Below are 23,737 nucleotides of genomic sequence, written 5' to 3'. Positions count from 1 at the left end.
GAAGTGTCACCTTCAAGAACAGGACCCAGCTCCACAATGAGGAAGCAATTTAACTCTGCCTTAGCCTTGAAAACGTGACGAAACTGAGTTGGACAGCAGTCTTGAGACATAGGACAAAACGCGAGATTCGTTCTGTCCGGGAAAAACAAGGTCAGGTTTTTGTGCTTACTTTGTGGCACTTTTAAACACACCAACAAAATGTGATCCTCTTGCAATTTTATACTTTAAACCCCCTACATTTTCCCTTCCACTTGGCTTCCAAACCACCCCACACATTCTCAAGCACTCACAAAATGGCCCACTGTAAAGGGTTCCTTTTTATCTCACTGTAATTCCCAGTAGCATGGGAATAAGACACAAACAACACAAAAAAACCTGCTGAAACGAAGGAATGCAAACTCATTACACTGCATTTAATTCTCATCTCCTTTAAGAAGCATCTTCTTAAAGGAGTTTGGTTTGCTTTGAGTTACTTCACTCTTCGTTCTGAGAAACAGCTTTTCTGAACCAGTATTGTTATCCATTTTTTAATTATTATACATAAACGACCTACTTAAAGAGGGCTGATGAAATACACTTTGTTCCAGATCTATTCTGAAGGGAAAAAGAGGTTATCTTTCCCACCAATGGATCTCCTAAGTGAAAAGCCCCAAACTTAAGTGTTTTTGTAAACTCTGGTGGAGAGCAGAAAGTGTACTAACTTCTACTCCAACAACCATATTTCAGATCTTCAGGACAAATGAGAGAGTGACAGATTCATCAACAGAGTGACAAATTCATTGATGAAGAATGCAGTGAGGGGAGATACGTAAAACCATCATCTCAATAAAACATTCATTCTTCAACGGGAAGGGCATTTTGTTGCTATTCTACCACTACAATAATGATGGATGAGATAAATTAACCTTGTCTGGGGTTTTGACTCCAGGTATTCCTCAACCCTAAGCAAAGTTAAGAGTTTCAATGTTTTGTAAACTTGTTTATATTGCGAGGTTAAGCAAAACTAAAATGCAGCAAATTATGAAAAAAAGGTTTAAGGTTTAATAAACAAATAACATCTACCAAAATGAATTATATCACAATTATCTCTTTTCTAAAATAAACAATTTTTTAATCTACAAAAAATAGAAATAACAAATCCCTTACACAGTTTATAGGCTGAATATAAAATTATTATTAGATGACATAGAGAATATACATTCATGATTCAAAACTTCAAAAGCAGAGACTTTTTCTAGCAAAGCAGAAAAATGAGTGCATTTCAAGCACACTTTCAGTACACTCTCGGTTCTGTATCAAAGTTTATTAAAATGCTTAAGTTTACAGCTTTTCACTTCAGAGATCCACTGTGGGGCTGGGCATGGTGGCTCACACCTGTAATCCCAGAACTACAGGAGGCCAAGGCAGGCAGATCACTTGAGGTCAGGAGTTCAAGACCAGCCTGGCCAACATGGCAAAACCTCGTCTCCACTAAAAATACAAGGTTTAGTTGGGCATGATGGTGTGTGCCTGTAATCCCAGCTACTCGGGAAGCTGAGGCACAAGAATCACTTGAACCTAGGAGGCGGAGGTTGCAGTGAGCTGAGATCATGCCACTGCACTGGGTATCATGCCTGGGTAACAGAGTGAGACTCTGTCAAAAAAAAAAAAAAGGTCCACTGGGGAAGAGAAAACCTTTTTGTTCCTTCTCAGAACAGACCTGGAACAATCATCACCAGGATACCTCAGTCTGTCCACCAAGTCCCTTGGTGCGATTTTAAGAGTCACATGACTTTGGGATGTTTGAATGAAAGGGGCCTTGCCTTGGACTTACAGGGCAGGTAAAATGGTCAACAGTCGTTACAGCTCCTGCTGCTAAAGAATAGAACGTCCCTGTGAACATGGGCCACATGCTCTCAGCAAGCCACAACAGAAATTGTTCGGGAAAAGAATAAACTTAATCCATCATGATTTCCTTCTGTTTTCTGAAATTATCCTGGCAAGTCAGTCTGCATCTGCAATTCTGCCTGCTCTGTGAGTGATCCTTTGCACAGGGTTCCAGCTCCCCATTGTCCAAAGATGTCCCTGGGACACGGTCCTCTCCTAACCCCTGGGGCAGGCTGGCTTCCCCTTTCACCCCACAGATGGAGGGAAGATGCACAGGCGTTCATAACGGGCCAGAAGTCACACCACAAGTGGAACTAGATTCACAGCCACACCAAGATTCCTTCCTGTAGACCCACAATGCTGGAACTAATAAATCTGAGTTATCAAATGCTGCACCAGGAGTGGAGACCTGGGTGCAGGGAACATGGGAAATACCAATACAGGGGCCCTCTGCTGCAAGAGTGTACAGAGGGGCAGACGCTGGCAGGGTCAGGCCCTTGGCCTCCTGGCTGCCTGCCCTGTGGTCTCCTGAAGAGACGCCTCCCCTCCACACCCAGGACCCCGACACTTCCACCACTGTGGCACTTGGGACAGAGCCTGAGGTTATTAAAAAAGAGCCCTTTCCCCTTAAACTGCTGGGATCCCCCAGAGACAGTTTCAAAGTAATGTACCTTCCCTTAGTGTCCTGGTTTGAAAACAAATAGCAGAAATCAGACACAGACGAACCTGCCTGGAGATTTCCAACTCAACCCTGGCACCTGGCCGCGGTTTGCGGTGGGGCGCCCCCAGAGCTGTGCCATCCTATAAGGCTGCCAAGTGGGGCTGGCCCAAACTGGGATGGGCTGGGAAGGTAAAATGCACACGGGACACTGAAGATTTTGTGTAAAAAAAAAAAAAAAAAGAACAAAAAGAAACTTAGCAGTAATTCTTGTCATCTACATGTTTAACATTTTGGATTTTGGATATACTGTGTTAAATGAAACTATCATTAACATTAATTTTACATGTTTGCTTTTACCTCTCTTGATGTGATCACTAGGAAAATGTAAAGTGATAGACGTAGCATGCATGGTACTTCTCTTGGGCAAAACTGCCCTTGAGCGCTGGGTTAGCAAACTGCAGGCCCACAGGCCAAACTCTTCCCACCACCTGTTTCTGTATAGCCAGTGAGCTAAGGCTGGTTTTTACATATATATATATATATATATATACACACACACACACACACACACACACACATACATACATATACACATACACACACACACACACACTTTTTTTTTTGAGACAGAGTCTCGTTCTGTCACCCAGGCTGGAGTGCAGTGGCACGACCTCGGCTCACTGCAATCTCCACCTCCCGATTCAAGCGATTCTCCTGCCTCAGTCTCCTGAGTAGCTGGGATTACAGGTACCCGCCACTATGCCCAGTTAATTTTGTATTTTTAGTAGAGATGGGGTTTTGCCATGTTGGCTAGGCTGGTCTCAAACTCCTGACCTCAAGTGATCCGCCCACCTCGGCCTCCCAAAGTGCTGGGATTACAGGCGTGGGCCACCGCACCCGGCTGGTTTTTACATTTTAAAATGGTTGGGATTAAAAACAAAATCAAAAGAAGAGTACTTTGTGACATGTGAATGGCATGGAACTCGAATGTCAAGTGTCCATAAATAAAGTCCATCTCTTCGCTGCCAGGCTGCCTTGGGCTGCTCTCAAGCTGTGAGGCAGGTCCTATCAAATACTATCTGGTCCTTTAGGGAAAACGTTTGCTGACCCCTGCCCTGGAGTTTTGCAAATACAGACCCAGGTTTCTGAGCCGAGGAGGGTGTGGCTCAAGCCCCTCTGGGCTTCATGGGAACTGCACACGAGCTGACCTAGGATCCAAGGCCACTAAGCCTGGTCAGAGGCAGGACGGGACCAAGTCCCACCAGCTCACTGGGATGGCTACAGCTGACCCAGGAATTTTTTTGGCATCAAATTCTCTTTAGATCACTCTCTTTAAGTTTCTCATTTGTGATGGATGACTCAAAACTTCTGCTTATTTTCAGAACAGAGCAGGCCCATAGACAGGCTGGGGACCCCAAAGAGGCAGACAGCCTGTCCCAAGCCCCTCTTGGATGATGCTTCAGAAACCCCAGCCATCTAGAAAGAGGAAGGGTGGAGGGACACTGGTCCCCCATAGCGTCATTTCTAAAGGTACATAATCCCAAATGGCTCAGACCAAAATGACATGAACTCCGCACACGGTAACAAGCATGACAAGGGTCGGACACTCAGGGAGATGGCCCAAAAGGTGGGCTGCTTAATAACCTGGCTGTGGGACTTTGATGAAGTTACTCATCTGTGCAGGCCTCAGCGTCCTCTCGGTGGGAATTAAAAGGGGGTGGGAATTACGACCTGTTTCCTAAGACCTGTGCATATTAAATAACACATATAAAGAACTCGGAATAACGCTCTGTTCATAGTAAGCACTTGATCAATGTCTGTTGAAAGGAAATGAGTCCTGGTGGGCTATTTATTTGAGGAACTAGTTATTAAGGCATTTGCCCAATTTGATTCAAGATCGTAAGTCATTAGTAATGGAAATAAAATTTCTATTAATTTAATGGAAACCAGTAATGTTGATAACTTACATCATACTGTCATAGTGATTCAAAAAGTAGCTCTCAATACCTTGTATTTTGTTCTTATGCCCTTAGCTTTTTGTATCAAAGCAGCTACAAGGAACTACTTTGCAAAAGCTACAATAGCATTTGCCTTAAGAATGGTACTGGGCCGGGCGCGGTGGCTCACGTCTGTAATCCCAGCACTTTGAGAGGCGGAGGCAGGCGGATCACAAGGTCAGGAGATCGAGACCATCCTGGCTAACACAGTGAAACCCCGTCTCTACTAAAAATACACAAAATTAGCCGGGCGTGGTGGCGGGCGCCTGTAGTCCCAGCTACTCGGGAGGCTGAGGCAGGAGAATGGCGTGAACCCGGGAGGCGGAGCTTGCAGTGAGCTGAGGTTGCGCCACTGCACTCCAGCCTGGGCCACAGAGCGAGACTCCATCTCAAAAAAACAAAAACAAACAAACAAACAAAAAGAATGTTACTGAAGGCACTGTCTATGTAAGAATATATATCACACTCCGGGGACTGTTGTGGGGTGGGGGAGGGGGGAGGGACAGCATTAGGAGATATACCTAACGCTAAATGACGAGTTAATGGGTGCAGGAAATCAACGTGGCACATGGATACATATGTAACAAACCTGCGCATTGTGCACATGTACCCTAAAACCTAAAGTATAATAATAAAAACAAACAAACAAAAAAAAAACAAAAAAGATATATAGCCTGTATTAAAACAACCAGTATTCAAGTCAACGTTTATAAGTTTACTTTAGCGCTAATGCTAAGAGGCTTTTCCTTCATGAGAGAACTGACACATTTTTTTCCTGAGAGTCAGTGCAACACATCAACGGCCATGTTTTGCCTTTTGTTTTAGGTGCCAGAAAGCTCACATCCTAAGTTTTGGTTCACATCTACCAACGGGAGGGAATCCTAAGATGTACATATGTGATCCAGCTTTTCCCCTCATCGCGACCTACTATTCCATTGCCCGTTCTTTATTTTTGTTTGTATTTTACTGTAGATGGTCCCAACTTAGGAAAGTGTGACTTACACTTGTTCAACTTTACCAGGTGAGGAAGCCACAGGCAGTCAGCAGAAAGCAGTGAGCTGCTTCCTCGACAGGCCCGGCAGCGGCAGCCCCGCGATCTCCAGGTACTTCATGGTGACCTGCGCTGCCAGGTGTTCCTGCCCAACTATCGGCTAACATTCACCCATTCCAAGCACATTTAAGGTAGGTGAGGCTATATTACCATGTTCAGTAGACTGAGGGGTATTAAATGCATTTCCGACTTAATAGCGTTTTCAACTTAGGATGGGGTTTCTGGGGAGGCAGCCCCGTCGTAAGTTAGGGAGCATCTGTCTGCATCTAACGTGTGACCTTACGTGCACACTTCATTCCCTCATGCGATGAAATAGGTAGAAACAAACAAACTATTATTACCAACATACAAATAGTGAGATTTCAATGACCAGATATTCAAATGAGCCTGCCAAAATCCTCACACCACGGCCTGCAGGATGAAGTCCATAAATGACTACACTGATTAAAAAAGTCTTTGCATTTCTTCATTTACATTGGTCCTATTTTGAGTAATGTCTAGAAAGGTAGCAAAATCACCTAGTATATAGGTTCGGGTAAATAATGAAAAGAAAAGTACTCAGTACTATCCTAAGAAAAGAAAAAAAAATTCTAAATTTACTAATTTTTTTCCTCTTAAGAAATCTAGGGTGTTGGCTAGGTTTGCTCATGTTGAGAATGCAAAGGCCACTGTTTCTTAAGTGGCTCTTGCACAACAAAGAAAAACTACCTGCTCCCTGGCCCAGCTGCCTGCTTTGCTGGAGAAGGCAGGCGGGGTACAGACTCCTCCAAGAGGTGTTTAATAATCTGCAAAGGTCCAGACAGCAACCCGGGGCAGACACAGCTCAACCCAGCCAACCCGACCATCGGAGAGAAGAAAGGAGGAGAATGCACGCTTCCCTGGGTTCAGCTCTCTGGGGTCCCCAACACCTCCTCTTAATGGCCATCTTGTCCACTGGCACCAAAGCTGAGCTCAGAGGAAAGCACCAGCCATGATCTACTCTGTCTCTGCCGCCTCCCTGCACACTCCTGTGGTAAGCTCCCTCTTGGCATCTGTCGGTCATCGGCATCTGTCCGTCATCGGCATCTTGTCTGTCTGTCACGGGTCATCTGCCGCACCACACTGAGAACTCCTGGGTGCCAAATGTCCCCCGTCAGCTGGCCCACCCGCATTTCATCTTCCTGGCCTAAGAAGGTGAGTCTCAGGGCCCAGCTGTCTATCAGAACTGACCCGGTCTTCTCCGACCCCTTTCCCTTTGATTTTTTGGTGACTTTTTTCTTTTAGGATTTTCTGTATCCCACGTTGGTCACTTACACTCTGTATTTACTCTCTTATAAAAGTATGTTACTATTGGTGATAACCATTGGGTTTCCCAAGAAAACCTGTATCCTGGCACCCACTGCGGGGCTGGGAATCTGCGCAGACAGCTGCCTGGTCTTTGGTGACCAGATTTTCCACGTTCCTCCTTGAGCGCTGCCATGTGACAGCAGCCTCAGACAGCAACAACTGGTCCAGTGCCCAACTCGCACGATATCCCCGTGGAAAGATGCAAACATTTACTCAACATGTTTCTTCTCTGTGGAGCAAGCTCTAAGCATCCAAGCGAAGCTGAAAGGGGCTCTCCCTACACTGCCCTAAACACCTGGTTATTTGCCAGGTCCACACTTGGCAGTGCTAACTCAGCATGACAACACGCTTACCAAGTTCCTTTTCAGAGTGGACTTTCACCTCCCCTTATTCTGTGCATTTAGCACAGTGTATGGAGAAAAAGGCTAAGCTGGGAATCAGGACGCCTGGATTTGAGCTCTGCACCATTCCTGTGGCCTTGGCTCAGTTATTAAATCTTTCTGCATTTCAGTACCTGTAAAATGTCAGGATTCACTCAAAAATCACCTCTAAGTTTCCTGCAGTTATAACACATATATGATTCTCTATATTAACCTTCTAAAACAAGTCCAAATACAAATAATGTAAATTTACAAAGAAATGTAAACAAGCATGAAAGCAAATGCTTTCCTTCACGGTCATTACACCGAGTCAATATAACACTCCTAACAATATGAAACCATACTCTAAAATGGCGGCCGCCCTAACCCTGCTCGGGCCAAGAAGGCGCAGTTTCATCACCTACCACCTTGTAGGAATCTAAATGGAGTTTTCGTGGGTCCAAAACATCTAAAACGCTTTCCAAAATGGTCTACTATTCCCCTGGACAGGATTTAATGACCGAGTCAATGTAACACTCCTAACAATATATAAAACCATACTCTAAAATGGCGGCCGCCCTAACCCTGCTCGGGCCAAGAAGGTGCAGTTTCATCACCTTGTAGGATTCCCCTGGACAGGATTTAGGGATTGCCTAAAACACACACTCTCGACGGCCCCCTTCATGTTCACAGCTAAGCAAAAAACCTGGTTTGTAAATCATCTCCCACACACATATAAAATCCCAAATTCTAACTGTGATAACTTTCTTTTTTAATCAATACCTATACTTTAAAATATGTAAATATTAGGAAAATCAAGCTTACTTTCTAAAGTTCAAATTCTTAGCAGCCCATAATCTTTCATCAACCTAGAAAATAACTGATAAGCCAATCTTCCTGTAAAACCATTAACAGATTCTGCTTTTCTGTCACCAGGGTAATTTACTGAGGCTAATTTTAATCCTACCACTAAACCACTAATCCCATGACTCTACAAAATTGTCCCCAAGTTTACGCTGCTACGGCAAGCACTTTTACATTAGGAATTCACTTATTTATTAACACTTTTATTTTTTTAAGTTGGTTTTAGGAATGAGATCATCGTGCTTGCCTCTCATTTTAAAAAGTAAAAAGCCATTTTTGAAAAAAGGAAGCCACTTGAGCACCTGGGGTTGCACTGCACTCAACACAATAACGTTAATTTAAATTATGCTTGGTGTTACTCGAAGGGACAAATTATCATCATTATGCTAATGGTCATGCTAAAGACATGAAAAGCTTTGAAATGATTAATCTAAATCTGGTGGGAATATGATTATCAATGTGAATGATGGTATTTTCTCAAACTGGCATAAAAATGTTCTGTCCGTGTCACTGATAATGTCAATATAAATGATGCATCACCAAAGGCAACGTGCACTCACACACTCTTTGCTCACGTTCTCAAAGCAAAGCCCCAGCCCACCTTTCAGTCCACATATGCCTTGCTTTGGGGACACACATGTGGATGAGTAGAAATTTGTTTACTTCTTTCGTAAAACAGAGAAAACAGGATGATTAAAGCTAACAAGACTGAGACAACAAGAGAGAGGTGTCTGGAGACACATTTGCTTTGGTATCAACAGCCATACAGAATGTTAAAAATGGAGGTGGAATCTTTTGTGGCGTTCCATATTAATAAATTCCTGCAACATGGCATAACAGCCACCCTGTGAATTCAACACAGGTCTACCCAAAAACCCAAACCAGCATGTGTAAACAAAACATAGCCTAAGTGAAAACATCTCAGTTCTGCCTGTAGATAATTCCAGGGCCGCACCACAGAAGCTCAGGGGAACTATTAAATAGGATTGTCCATTTGTTCATTAATTCATTTCTTTAAAAAAAAAAAAAATGGGGACAAAAGCTAAGTCTTTACGACAATAATAATAATAAACATACTTTTTTGCTCTAGGTTAAAATCACCAGAATAATCAGGAACTAAACAGTGAATCTTCTCTTTCTGACCTGCCCAACTCTTAGCCTTATTTGTAACCAGCAGAAGTCTTAACTACCCATATTCAAGCCTATGTTTTCCTGAATTAACAGTCACTCAGCATTGAATGGCAAACTATTTCTCACAAAAATTGTATCGGGGGAAAAAAAGTGAAACTTGTTCACTACACCCTTAAGTATCAACTGAGAAAGAGTCTGCTAAAGCCACAAACGACCTTTCTGTACAACTTTCAATGCATCATTTACTGTACTAAATTTCAAAGAACATTCTCGAATGCTAAAATAAATCAATGCCCAAACACAGCGTCTCGTCAGCTCATGCAATATAGGTTAAATAGTACCATATGGCAAAGACAGACACACGTTGCCCTTTTCTGAAACAAAGAAAAAAATTCCTAAACAAATATCCTTTACTTTCACATGGGAAGAGTGGGGGATTAGAGTTCTTCAAGTGTTAATAGCGCTGAAAAATGTTTAATTCTTAGCCATTAACAAGAAATTACAGTTTTAATAGAGAACCTTGATTTTTAAGCCTGTCTTTAACTGTGTCCTGAAAACGAACACCACATCTTCCTCTACGCACACTGTCTCCTAGAAAAGCAAGAAAATAACAGGACAGCTGCATCCTGGAGGCTGAGCCGGCACCAGCAACTCCCCAGGGCGGCGAGAGACGTTGTCTACCTGGTTTTGAAGGAAAAAAAAAAAAAAAACACCAGATTCCCTCTGCCTTGAAAATAACAAAACACACCAACATCTCATCCTCTTTTCACCACTCAGTTGAGGAATTGTCTGGATTTCACAATTACATATGATATATATCTCTTCTTGGCCCAGTAAATTCTGAGATTCGATAGGCTTTATTTACTTCCTGACCAAGGTTGGGGGGGAAGGTTCAGAAACAGGAATACAAAGTAAATCTACCAGAATTAACATAGTTAAAATACAGTATATGGTAAGATGTATCTAAACCTACTATAGTTGTCTTTTAAATAATTTTTCCTACTCTCTTGTTTGTGTTTTAGTCATTACTTAACATATATTTACATGTTTGCTTTCTAAAAATAGTTGTATTTCTAATTACTCCTGCTTTGTAATTTTCAGTACCATTTGAATTAAAGATTAAATGCCAGATCTTTTTTGGAAATGACTTTTAAGGCATGTTGAGAGCCACAAATTACGCTTCTTTACAATTCGAATGTATACCATTGGAAAACATCTCAGGCTAGACATAAATACGATGATGGCTCTAGCTTTGGAAAGAGAAGCTTCAGCTGTTCAAGTCACGTGTGGCCAGATGCAGAGCATAAGGAATGCAAAACAGACAGTTGCAACTGCTGGTTTTTACCAGTCCACCTAAAATACACTTCATACACTGTAGTGGATACTAGAAATCTCAAATACAAACGATGCATTTATAGCCCCTATAAATGTATCCTTCCTTCCTTATAGCTATTTAAGTCATTCCCCTAAAATATTCTTCAGTTAGAAAAATTAATTTTAAAATAAAGATACTTTTTAAAGAACAGGAGACATTCTAAAGTCATAGTAAAAGTTGTTCTTTATTCCTCTTCCTCCCATAAGGTTAATTTTATTAATTATTCATAAATGTAAACATTTGACATGATTCTTTTCTTAAAATGGGTTTGTGACTTTTCAAAATTCCTGAAAATCGAACGATTTTGATGGTTCTCATCCAGTGGTGGGTGGGAGGGTGGTCTTAATTGAGGGCAGAGGTCATTCCTCTATCAAAGAGAATGTCCTGCCCCACTCCCAAACTCAATGGTTCCCGGGACCAGAGAGAACTGAGGCCAGGGCTTGAATTTGAAAAATGCTGTCTCCTCTATGGCCCCTAGATACATTCTCGCAATAGGCTGCTGCCACTACACTTGCGGCCAGTCAGGTGGAAGGACTGAGGAGAGCCCCCAGGAGAGGAGGGAGAAGAAGGAAAACAGCTACACTGTCAGCTCATGCCACCAGTTAGCCACCAGCCCAAAGGGAACCTAACCAAACAGTCGAACAACCAAATAATCACTGCTGCACAAACAGAGGCTTGTCGACAGCCCCCACCTCCATCTGCCTCCGAGAACCTCCACATCCCTCGGTGCCTCTCATACACAGGGAGATGTATTCCAACCATCACCCACTCAGACCCCACAACGGATGCACACCCTGACACTACAATTCACTTGAAAAATGCAAATCTAAATGAGATGCAGTTCCCAACAACAGAGTAGGGGCCGCTTCCAAGGCCCTGTGAGCTAAATACAGTGATAAAATTAGTCCTTCACGTTTAGCCATTAACAATGCTGGAAGTGAAGCTCCAAGGTGCCAATTCACAGGCAGCCAGGAAAGGCCTTTTTGCCGGATGCTAGCTAGGCAATAAATGCAAATTCAGGGAAGCAAGGATGTGCAAAGGAAGTCAGAGCGGCACACGTCCAGCTCCCTGAGCAGTGAACAAACCCACGGGCATTCCTTGGACTACGTTCAGTAAGATAGGCAACTGAACTTTTCCCACAGCTTCTAGAACTTTTGAGGGAGAGGGGTCGGGACAGCAAAGAGATGCATTTTTGAAAGAATTAATTGAGTGTGTCAGAATAGCTTCATTCAAGCACTAAAATGTATAAACATTTACAGCATGAAAGATGTCTGCTTTTGAAGAAATGTGACTTCCAAGTTCACACATTTATCATGCAGCTACCTAATCAAATAAATTTAACTTTCTTCCATTAGAGTTCTATTACTAATAATTAAATCCACATCTATCACTGAGAAAGCTACACATCTCCAGTTAAATTTGGCCACCTGAAAACCAAAGAGAAAGCTGATAAGTGTTTCCTGCACATTTAATAGCAATGCCTTCTTCAGTTAGAAATCTAGTAATAAGCGAAATACCACTTTTAATTAGGTAATTAACACAAGTCCTTTTCTCCTAAATCGAAATACAGTAAAAAACAAAATAATGCATGTCTTCAACATTTAAACAAGCATATTATACAGGAAGGTGCACACGTTTGGACAAGCTCCCTGCCGCAGAATGCAGTCAGCTTATATTTCAGTCTCTATCTCTACAGCATTAAGGTATAATGCAGCTGAAACTCTAAACACAGTCTCCAGTCTGATTTACAACCACTCCCACCAAATTCTTTTTAAAAGATTCCTTCTCTTAAATTATGAATAAGACCAACACGTATTCTGGAAAATGAATAAATAAAAATCCACAACAACTCAATACACTGAGTACTGTTTTTTCAAGAATAATCCATGACTAAACTCTATGCAAATTGCTAGGTCACATTATCATTTTTCCCCATTTGGTAAGACTGAAAACCATCTGTTGGAGTATACCTCATTTCAAAGTATTCTTTAAAGAAGTCTCCTTTCCTTTTTCACATACGTTGCTAAACTTAATCACATCAAATGCTTCACTTATAAAACTCAAATATCTCCTTGTAGGGGCAAGTTAGGTAAATGGAATTAAAAGTTTCATTTATGAAAGTGGAGACAAAGTGCTTTTCACATTGTGACCTGTTTTCAAAGACCTCTCTCATTCCCTTCAGTCAATTTTGGTCTCTGGGACAACATCTTACAAAAAAAAAAAGTTAGAAATGTAGGACTTCAGGGTTCCAGGAACAATCTCTAAATTAGTAGACTCTGAAGGTTGTTTACAAATAACAATGGGAAAACATTGGTGAGGTAAACTATTCTCAGGATGTCAATTCATAGCAGACACATTTCTCAAAGTTAAAGTTCTTGATCTAGTGTATTTCAGGATATTAAGCCATTTGGAAAGATTACTCTAATAAAAGCTTTCAGAAATAAAAATAAGCAGAACTCCCACCTCTCTCTGCATTGTTGAAAGCTGTACCTACTAAACCTGCTATTTTGGTGTTGTGTTTCATTCTAGAGAGGCATTCCCATTCCTCTTGGTTAGTTTTATTACAGATCCACCGGGGTTATTATTTTTTTTAGAAGGTTAACGCGCTCTGGCGTTTCAGTATATTCAAATTATCAAATGTAAGAAAACAAAGCCCTATTAATGAATTAAGAAAAACATTAGACATGCTTGTACCTTAACACACCAAAATTCAAATTCAATTACCAAAATACTTGTGAGTCTTACACAGAGTTCAGTTCATCCCAGAGCCCATTCAAGATGGCCATGGGGGTCACTCCTGTGAAACTAAAGATGTCCTCCGACAAGTAACCCAACTCTCAAACCCCTGACACCACGGCAGGCTCCTACGCAACTTCACTGTCCAGTTTTACTAAGAGGGGACGAGGGGTTCTCAGACCCATGCACATTAGTGGTATGTGGCATATTTAATTCTGGCTGGTCTGTGTAAATATAAATAACAGTTACTTGACGACATAATCAAAGAATGCAAGTGAAAATGAAGCTGGAACAAACAAATGATAAAATGAGCTCTTTTAATTTTACATGGCAGAAGCCAGTATCCTATCAAATAACAAATGCATGCCTAGCTCTTTTAAGTAACACATCCCTAAACCAAAATACTTCAATCATATTAATAGGGTGGCTTTTAAAATAAGCTGAAAAAGCTCCTTTTGAGAGGCTAACCACCCTCGCATCTACTCGGGTCATTATCTTTAATAGTATTTACTCCATAGCCCCATGATGAACGTACATCACTCAGCTTTTAAATTACCTTCAATCAAGATTCGAGACTGCATGGCAGGTTGACGGGGGCAATGCCTTTCTGCTGTATGTGTTAAGTAGAATCCCCACTAAAGTTCCTTTTTGTGACTTGCTGGTTAAGCCAGCACGGCGAGTGGACCGGAGGGTCCAAGGGCTCCGTCCTTTGTTACGCAGGGGACACCCCTGGAAGGCCAGCCCAACGCCCACGGGCACATCTGGGCTTTCCCAGGCAGTCCACAGAGCCATCCCCGGCCTCTTTACCGCCGAGACACTGTGAGGTCACACACGCAGGACACAAAACCCCCACGCAGCAGCCCCTCGCGAGGCGCCCCGAGCCCGGGTGCCCACCGCCAACTCCCACCCCAAATCCGCTCGCGGGCGCAAGACCGGTTCAGGTGTGAACACTTATGTAATCGTCCTCGGGGCCACGCCTTTCCCACCGCCCCACCTCCGCCAGAACAAAGTGAAGTTTAAAATAGAAACCAATTACCTGGCCTCCGCCGCGCCTCGGCCCCCGGAGCCGGGTCCACGCCGCCGCATGGACCCCCGCCTGGCCCGGCCCGGAGCCCCGCGCAGACCCCAGTTCCGGGCCGGACCCGCCCCCCTCCCCGGCCCCGGCCCCGGCCCTCCACACCCCCATCCGCTCGCTCCCCTCAACCCCGCGGCCTGCCCTTCCCCCGCAGCCCCCTCTCCTCCTCCGGGCCTCGCTCCCGCCCCCGCCGGCTCCCCCCACCCGCCCCGCTCACCCCCGCCCCCCGGCCCGCACAGACCCCCGCCTTTGTTATGGTGCGAAGTTGGGTTGTGGGTCCGTCTCTTTCACTTCTTGGGTTACAGTGCAGGCGTGTGACGTCCGCTCCACATGACGGGGGCGGGGGGCGGGCGCCAGGGGGCGGGGGCGGCGGGCCAGGCCCTCCCCGTGCTTCTCCGCCCCTTCCCGCCCCGCCCACAGCCCTCCTCCTGGCAGCCCAGCAACAAGCCGCCACCGCCCCCCCCCCCGGGGGGGGAGGGGAGCCCCCCCCCGCCCCGCCCCGACCCGCCCCCAACCCACAGGGCCGCCCTGCGCTCTCGCCCCCGGCCCCTGGCCGCGCGTGCCCCAGCTCCCCAGTAGCGCCCCAGGTCCCCCAGTAGCGCCCCAGCGCTGCTGCTGCTCAGACACACCGAAATAGGAATGATTTAATCCAACGACACCTCCCAGGGCTGCCCAGTCCCGGTTCCGCCAGCTCCTAAGATCGGGGAGGAGCAGCATCGGGTGGAACTCGGGCTGGGGGGCGGAAATGGCCCGAGTGGGAGGGAAGGCGCGGGGTCGGACGCTACCTCGTAACCGAGTTAGGTGCCTGCAGAAGGGGAGAACGAAGGTCGCCCACGCACCCTCGGGTGACCTCTGCGCGGCCTCGTGGCCGGGCACACCCGCGCATGAACGAAGTCCCTCCCAGGGGTCTCCCTGCAGGGGTCTCCGGGGAGGAAGTGGGCACGTGGGTCCTTAACCTCTCCATTGCGTCATCCCCATCCCGGTGGGTACAGAAGCGCAGCAACCCCGCGGTGCTCCCGGAAGACACCGCGTCTCCAACATTTACACGGAGATGCTGCTCGGCTCAGGTCGGGTCCGTACGCTTCCCGAGGTGCGTACTACGCGAGCCACACACATCACTACCGATAATCCTGGGAAAGTCGGTGCCACAGTAAGTCAGCTGCAAGCGTGGGGTGGCCAGTGATGGGCTGTGCCCGTGAATACGCCCATTGTGCGGGGCAGACGCAGGCAGGGCGCAGCGTTCAAGAGGCGGGTGGGCAGCCGAACTTTAGCCACGAGCGCTTCACCTTCTAGAATTTGCCAGGGACTAAACATCAACTGCCAGTGAGAAAATAAAATGGGAAGTTGGAAGACACTTGCTGCCCTTCACTTTTCTACGGAGTTCACATCAGTTTCAGCAATCCGCGTTCTCAGTTCGCTTTGCCCGGGCGAGTGGGCTCCATCATCATCTGGACCAAAAACGCACCAGAGCGCGCCTGCCCGGGCACCAAGGCCGAAGAAACCGCACGTTTCGAGTCCCCAGTTGCTGAGAAACAATCACAGCCCTCCTCTTTTCTTCCTCTTCTGCAGGTTCCGACCTGAATCCGAAAGTACTTCTAAATCCCACGCTTCACAGAACGTTCGGAGGGGGAGGCGCTCCATGGGGGCTGCTGCGTGCCCATGTAGCCGAACTGACTCGAATAAAAGCGTGTCCACGTCTACATCACACATCTGTGTAAATGCAGAAGCCTGCGGATGCGCGGGGCTGGCCAGACTTCACAGTGTGCAGACACATGGACTCATGCACGCGCGCGCGCTCACACACTCACACCCCAAATTACCTCCGGGATGGAGAAAGCCGCTGCGGATTGGCCAGCAGAGCCGTCACTCACGCCCAGGGGGCAGGGAGACTTCGCAAAGCTGTTTCCTTTTTTTTTTCTCCTCTCCTCCCTACCGTTTCATTTAATGGTAAAACAACAGCAGAGCTCTGAAAGTTAGCCATCTGCGCAGAGTTTGCCTTCTTTAAGGAGGGAGGCGTCAGACGATATCCATTTAAATATATTTCGTACTTCCACAAAGGATAGAACGGGAAATTAACGAAGGGAGTGGAGGCGGAAAGGGAGCTCCGAGTAAGAAAGAGGGGTCATTCCGCGGGGGGATGGGAGGGGGCTGGGGGGGGCCGGGGGGCGGGGGCCGACGCAGGGGAAAGAGTTGCTCTCTACACCGAAAAGGGACTTTGACCTTCCATTGATCTCGAAATTAAAAAACGTTTCTTCACAGGTCAGATGGTAACAAACGCTCGTTCCTAATTTATGAACTCGCCGTTTTGATTTTACTATTTAAGCATGCGCCAGCAATCGTGTTTCCTTAAGAAAGAACTGACCTATTTTTGGCTGGAGATAAACGATCATGTTAACAGATGTTAATCTTGTAATCTGTTTTTCCTGTAAGCACTTTACCTACCCGGGTTTCAGACCTTAAAAATAACATCTTTTCCAAAAAGACCTGACGTCACAATTCACTCCCTGAAAAATCACACTCCCCCTCCAGTTTCTTCCCCTGCAATGATTTCAAAGACATTAAATCTTTCCCACTTTATAAATGCTGATCTGTTCTGCCTCTACTCCCACAGGCTCTTATTTGCATTTCAAATTCCACAGGTTACACCAGTCGCCTTTTCAAAAAATGTAAACCAACAATGCAGCAGCAAATGGCTTTTTGTGCATCTGGATTAAATAAAGCACAGAATGGATATATTTAAAAAGAGGGCTGCGCAAGTTGATCTTTGCACACCCGGAGACCCAATGACTCTTTATCAGCGGAATGAGTAAGACACACACACAGCCCCCAGAGCTCCCGGTCTGCTGCGGGAAGCTTATTAACGCTGATAATAGAGGGGGCTGACTTACAGACCCACATTTTTCGGGTAAAAGGCTGGTTCCCTCTGGTCCCTAATTGCGGGGGTCCACTGACTTTCCTCACCGCACACATAAACTGCTGCTTTTAAATACCCCACTCGGCTGCCATTTAACAAACTTATTCATACAAAGTTTCTTTAAAACTTGAGGCGGTTTAATCTAAATACTGATCGTAACTATTCAGTCTGTTAGTTCTCCCTGGAAATGGCAGCGGAGGCGCCTCCCCCCACCTCCCGCCCAACTACACACACCCCACCGCATTCTTCCTTCATACACCCGGGTTCATCTCGCCACCGAGGCCTCCCCTACCCGCACCCGGCGGGGCGCAGCTCCGAGGAGTCCCTGCCCACCCCTCTCCGAGTCGATGCCAGACCCTCGCCCCCACCCCCACCCCCGCCCGAACTTCCCTTCCAGGACCTCTCACTTCTTTAATGTTAGGGTCACTTACAAGCTCCCAGCAGACTGGCAGGCAGCCGGGGAGGGGGCCGTAAAAAACAAGGCCAACCCCCCCTCCACGCAAACACGTCCCCTAGGCAGCAGCGCGCGGTGCCCACAGGCATCGATCCCATCCGCCAAACCCTTAATAATTGAAGCGGCTCCTCGGGCCCGCAGCCCCATCACCCACCTTCATTAGCCAGAGCATTTTACTTTAAGGCAATTTGCTCTTTGTCTCCTAATGGATGGAGAGCGCATCCGAGCTCCCCTCCTCCCCCGTCGCCTTTGACGAAGTGTACAAAGCCAGAGCTTCTTCCGCGCTCCCACCCCAGCCCCCACCCCGCCCCTCCACTGCGGTAAGAACCACCTCCCCGGCGCTCGCCCCGCCGCCCGAAGTTGCATCTTCCCCTATCCTGAAATTGCAGAGCAGAGCAACTACCCACACGGAAAGCCAAGTAGCCCTCCCCGCGCCCGGGGGTCCCCTCCCCGGCGCACCCCCCCCCCCGCCGTTTCCCCCCCACCCCCAGCGGCGCACAGTAGAGTCTGGGGCACGTCGGGGCTCCGGGCCCCGCGCCCACCGCCCGCCCGCGGCCCCTGCGGCTCAGCCCTCCCCCCGCCCGTGGCCCCTACCTTGGCGGGGAGGCGGCGGGCCTGGGGAGGAGGACGCGCACGCCCAGCGCATCTGAAGGTGAAGCCGAGCGCCCGCGGCGCGGAGCCGAGCGCTGCACTAGACCGACCGCGCCAGCTGCGCCCGGGCGCGGGGGACGCGCGAGGGCGCACGGGGCCCACCACGCGCCCGGCCCCCTCCTCGCGCCGCCCGAGCGCGCCCGGGACGCTCTCGCCCCGCGGGGGCCCCGGCACCGGCCGGGCTCGGGGAGCTGCGCGGCACGGGGAGGGGGCCAGGCGCCCACGGCCCGGCGCAGGCTGGAGGCTTCCCCCAGCCTGGGAATGGTCTGCCCTGTAGGAAACGCACACTCCACTATTGTCTCATCAGCACAAAGTTCTGCCACACTGCGGGGACAGTCTGGAGGCTTGCAGTGACTCAGACACAGCCAATTCCTCTCCTAATAGCACTGAATCACGATTCCAGCGGCCAGTGGTCGCCCCTCGTCAAGGTCTAAGGCTGCGGCGGCCCCGGCTCCCGGAGGCCGTTTCCGCGCGCACACGCGCATCCATACGTACAGACGTGCTCGGGATGCGGGTCCCGCCGGCGGGCACCTGGGCACTGCGCCCCATCTGGACTGAAATGGGGACACCCCTTCGGGGGTCCCAGGTGCGTGTGCATTACACACGGGGTAGTGTGTGCGTGTCACTCAACTTCCTGGTAAATGCCTCTGGGGGTGTTCAGATGCAGGATCAATACATTAAGTCCTGAATCAAGGGTCACAGAGGTCCCGCTGGAAAGACTTCAAACAGCGGCTCTGCCACATGGCCATTTAAAAATGAAAGGGTTGTTTACTGGTGGCCTTGAAAGTTCAACTCTTATTTTTCTGTTCTTAAAACTTCTTCACCTCACCTACTCCCCAGGAGCAGTAGTTAGTTGTAATAAAGTTGAGTCTGGGACTAGAAATCCTAATTTGACTCCAAAATGCTCTCCTGTTACAGGGCAGGGATGGCCGGGGTGGGGGAGGGGAGGGAGGGCGCGCGGGGGCGGGGGAGGGGAGGGGCGGGTCGCAGCTAGCGAGGGCGAGCGCCCCTTCACCGCCGGTGACGTAGACCCGGGGAGCTGCGGCCCGCGGAGGGGTAACAGTAGCTTCTCCCACCGGGCTCCTGGCCATATTGTTCTCCTTCTCCTCGTGATAACTCCGCAGTGGAGGTGGATTCCGTCCAAGACGCCCAACTTGGCTTCGCGTAGCAATCAGCGCTGCAATCCTGGCGGTTACCTCCGCGGCGGCGTCTTCCTCTGCGCCTCACACTCGCAGCCCGCGGCCCTCCCCACCTTAGGGCGTTTACAAAAGAAACTACTCCAGACGCGCTGCAACGGGAGGCGCTTGTGCCCGAAAGCTGGAGATTAGACGCGGGGCCATTCTGCATGTGTGATGTTTCTGGGGGGTCGGGGGGGGTGTCGAGGTCGGGGGGCGGGGGGGGAGTCAGGCAGAAAGACAGGGAGAACCTCTGCTATGAAGGATCCACGAGTCCTGAAATACAAGCTTCGTGTCACTAACGATCTGCACTGATTTGGAGAGCGGGCGTGTTAAAGGTCACGGACAATTGTTGCTGGCTTCAGCATGAATGCCTAAGTGGGATGTATTCTTCCGCAATCACATTTAAGTCTGATTCACCGAAAAGTGTTGACGTGCCCACCATTCATTTCAGTACACTGTGAAAATGCACAAAGAAAGTATCCCCAAATTCAGTTAATTACAAAGCTGTAAATAGCTTGTATACACATATTATTACATACATGTAGGTAACAACAAAGATTAAAATTTGAAGACTTGACACTTTAATAGCTTTTTGGTAGGATTTTGGAATGAATATGAGTCAGTCCTATAAACCTACATTCATCTGCATTCTTGGGTCTATTTAAAAGTACAATCTTGCACTAATAATTTCCATGTGTTGAAAATGGACAAGGTAGATCATTGAATGGTGATCAAGACTTCCAAACCCCTCCACATAAAACTGTTCATGACTTGCTTCTTTTTCTAGCCGGTTTAGGGCCCTGCCTTAAGTCACCCACATGTGATTTCACTCAGGGCATTGTCTGTCTACAATAATATTGTGCTTTTAAACGATTTCCTTTCTTACACATTTATCTACAGTGCATGCGAAATCTGAGAGCGTAATTTGATGGATGGGCAAGAGTTAAGCCCTGGTGTCTGGTGTAGCAGACCTAGAAAATGGCAGCTGGAGGGCCAGCATCATTTTGTTACTGACAATTGAAACGTGTTCACATTGATTGTACACAAGTCAGTGGTGGTTGTTCATTTGTCAATGCACTATTCCTAGCTCACTCCACACACAAAAAAAAGGTATAAAAATAAAATGTTTAATACAAGTTTCCATACTATTCCTGTAACCATATTTAGCATTGCCAACATTTCAACTGTTTTAATAGCTTCAAACACTTAAAAGTAACCATTAGGAATTAAGGACACTGTTTGCCCCGGGAATGGCCCAGGAGAGCTTCTCCTATTTTGAAATGTTTAAGTAAATTATAGTATTTGGATGGAGCAAAGTCAGCAGTATTAATGGTTGAATATTAATGGTTGATTTTGGCTACTTGTTTTCTCTTATTGACGTGATATTTTACACCTGTATGGGGTACGTGTATTTGTTACAAGCGCAGAATCTGTAATGATCAAGTCGGGGCGCTTAGGGTACTCATCACCTGGGGTATTTATTGTTTCTATGCGTTGGGAACATTTCAAGTTCTGTCTTCTATCTATTTTGAAATACACATTCCATTGTTATTAACTGTAGTCACTCTAATCTGCTATCAAATATTAGAACTACTTCTGTCTAACTGTATGTTTGCAGCCATTCACTAACCTCTTCATTTCCCCCTCCCACCCTCTATTTATAATTTTATAACAGACAACAATTTTGGTTAATGAAATAAATGGGGGAAAGAAAGCATTTTCCCTTGCTATTGTCTAATGAATTATTCGTTCAGCCTTTGGGACTCCACTCCTTTCAACGTGTGATGAAATGGTGTTCAATGGTTATGGAGTGATTGAGGACGTTTAGATTAGAAACGTTCTCGAGGACTTCCATTAAAAAAATAGCTCAGAGTAAAAACCAAAAAGAACTCCGCCCCCCCCCCAAAAAAAAAAAAAAGGCCTTGAGTGCCTGAAAGCTGGAAGTGAAACTGTCTATACTATAGCATAAAATCGAAAACAAACTAAAAAATACATATTAAATATTCATGCTCAAAAATTTAAGTGCTCTGATTAGACAGTTGGGTGTGCTACTCGTTAGTAAATAATATTAACCCTATCTTTGTGTAAATGTATTAGGATTGTCTAAATTATATCTGAGAAAGAAGAATTATATTATGCAACTAAGTCAAGGAGTAATCTTTTGTTTTCTGAACTAACTTAAATTTAGAGATTTCAGAGTGCATTAGGGATAAATTTGTTTAAATTATCAACAAGTATTCCTAGGTAAAGACTGTTTTAGGAGTACAGCTGTTCACTCCCTTTGTACTGTTTGGAATAGGTAACTATTTTGTGTATAAATGGAAATTGGCTATTTATTTAATCACTGATGGTTTCAAAAATATTACACCAATCCTAATGTGTTGGGTTTTTTTTTTCCTAAAATCTTTCCTTTTCATGGAACTAAAAAATTCAGAGAATACACTGCATTTGAATATGGAGGAAGGAAGAAACAGTCCTTCAGCAAGGGTTTATGGATATGTAATTTAACATAGGATAATCCCCTTCGTGGATGGTGTGGCAAAATTATGATTATATTTTAAACAGAGTCTTCTATGAAGTGGTTTCAGACTGCTTAAATCTGAAGTTAACAGAATATTTTAAATCTTAATTTAGGAAACTGTCTCAGTTATCGTACACATTTCTTACAAACACACACACCCACACAAAAGAAATCATTTCTAATGTGATCTACGCCCAGAGTCTCCCATGTTTACACTAAGATGGCTTCTTACCGAGCTTTCTCTTGTGGGGTATTTTATTTGAGGTCAAACTGACAGTGACTTAGGCTTAATCATGGTTGAGACTTATACGTTGCTTGAAACACTTTTGTGAAAATTTGTTCCTCCCTTTTCTGTATTCAAGTCTAAGGATGCCTTCAACAGGTAGTATGCCTGAATTTCTAGTTTGCTGAATAATCCACAAAGCATCGCCTCAAGATTGGATGCAAAATGCACCCGTTTGTGGGACAGAGAACGCCTTACTCATTTTCCCAGTAGCAGAAATCTTAAGAACTTTCCCACAGAACCAGCATTGTTAACAATCTATCCTTGTTTTCCACACAGAAAAAAAAACCCTTGCTGACCCATACACTATTGTTATTGCAACATAGATTTTCCTCTTACTGATTTTTGTGCATATATTTAGAATAATGATAAAGACGACATTAACAAATAACAATCTTGGATCACAGAGTTAGGGTATTTTTGCAATGGAGGAGAAAGCATTGTAGAAAATGTACTAGCAGTTCAAGCAACTGCAGTCACATTTTCTCACCATTTGCAGTTTTTTTGGTAACTCCATCAGGACTTCACAGCAGGTAGACGACCCTCAAATCTGTTCTTAATTTCAACTTAAGTAAAAGACTCTCAGCAACAGCTGGCTTCACAATTGCTGATACAGAATTCCACAGATGTGGTTGAGAACGGTTTGAAGAATAAAAGGAACTAGGCCACAGACCAGAATTCATTTAAGGAAAGACAAATTCAATAAAGATTCCTCTTTTGAAAGATTGCCCATGTTAAGGAAGAAAGGGACTTGTTTTTCGTATTACCTTTTCTTATAATCCTACAGTATGTTAATTACTTAACAGATAGGTTGTGACCTGTTAACACCACACTTTCTTACAACAGCAAAACCATTGACTTTCTCTGCCCCCAAAGCTCATTATGGCTCACCATGCATAACTGATTACATGTGCATGTTTATGCAAACTTTTCTAAGGGAACTGAAAATGAAATAAGGGAACCAGCAATATCTCCTTCACTGTGGGTAGGCTAGGTACACTTGTAATGAAACTGAGTAGGGAAGACCTTTGCGTGAGATCTCATTTGACACATACATGATACAGTTCGAAGGAAAGCCGCCTTGGCATTCAGGGGGTTCGCTGGTGTAAGAAACAGAACCATAAGAAAAGAAGTGGTCAGCATCTGAATGAGTTGTCATAATTAAGGAACATTTTGTTGATGGAGAGGCCAGCCACAACTTTGGCGGGGGTGGGCGAGGGACTTTTTAATCATATAATATAAAATTTACCATTGTAGCCTTTTTTTTTTTTTTTTTTTTCGGAGTCTCGCTCTGT

General features: G+C 45.9%; 2 protein-coding genes and 1 pseudogene across 2 annotated transcripts in view; 2 read left to right on the top strand and 1 right to left on the bottom strand.

Annotated features, from left to right (window-relative positions):
* Positions 1 to 14,755, bottom strand: part of ZNF516 (zinc finger protein 516) — a 118,790-nt gene extending 104,035 nt beyond the window's left edge. Inside the window, 1 exon segment of the mRNA XM_032152045.2 lies at positions 14,683 to 14,755. The gene's annotated coding sequence lies outside the window, so the exon portion shown is untranslated.
* Positions 14,756 to 15,107: 352 nt separating this feature from the next.
* Positions 15,108 to 16,554, top strand: LOC131383427 (uncharacterized). Its single transcript, XM_058438253.1, has 2 exons — positions 15,108 to 15,591; positions 16,011 to 16,554. Exons 1-2 carry the CDS (start codon positions 15,326 to 15,328, stop codon positions 16,384 to 16,386), a joined length of 642 nt encoding a protein of 213 aa, XP_058294236.1. The 5' UTR covers positions 15,108 to 15,325; the 3' UTR covers positions 16,387 to 16,554.
* Positions 16,555 to 18,968: 2,414 nt separating this feature from the next.
* On the top strand, positions 18,969 to 19,950 carry LOC116468412 (putative uncharacterized protein ZNF516-DT; annotated as a pseudogene).
* The last annotated feature ends 3,787 nt before the right edge of the window (positions 19,951 to 23,737 follow it).

The sequence above is a fragment of the Hylobates moloch genome, unplaced genomic scaffold, assembly GCF_009828535.3.
Source record: "Hylobates moloch isolate HMO894 unplaced genomic scaffold, HMol_V3 SCAFFOLD_5, whole genome shotgun sequence".
Lineage (NCBI taxonomy): Eukaryota > Metazoa > Chordata > Mammalia > Primates > Hylobatidae > Hylobates > Hylobates moloch.
The sequence above is the reverse complement of the archived record's forward strand: the minus strand, read 5'-3'. Positions and strand labels throughout refer to the sequence as shown.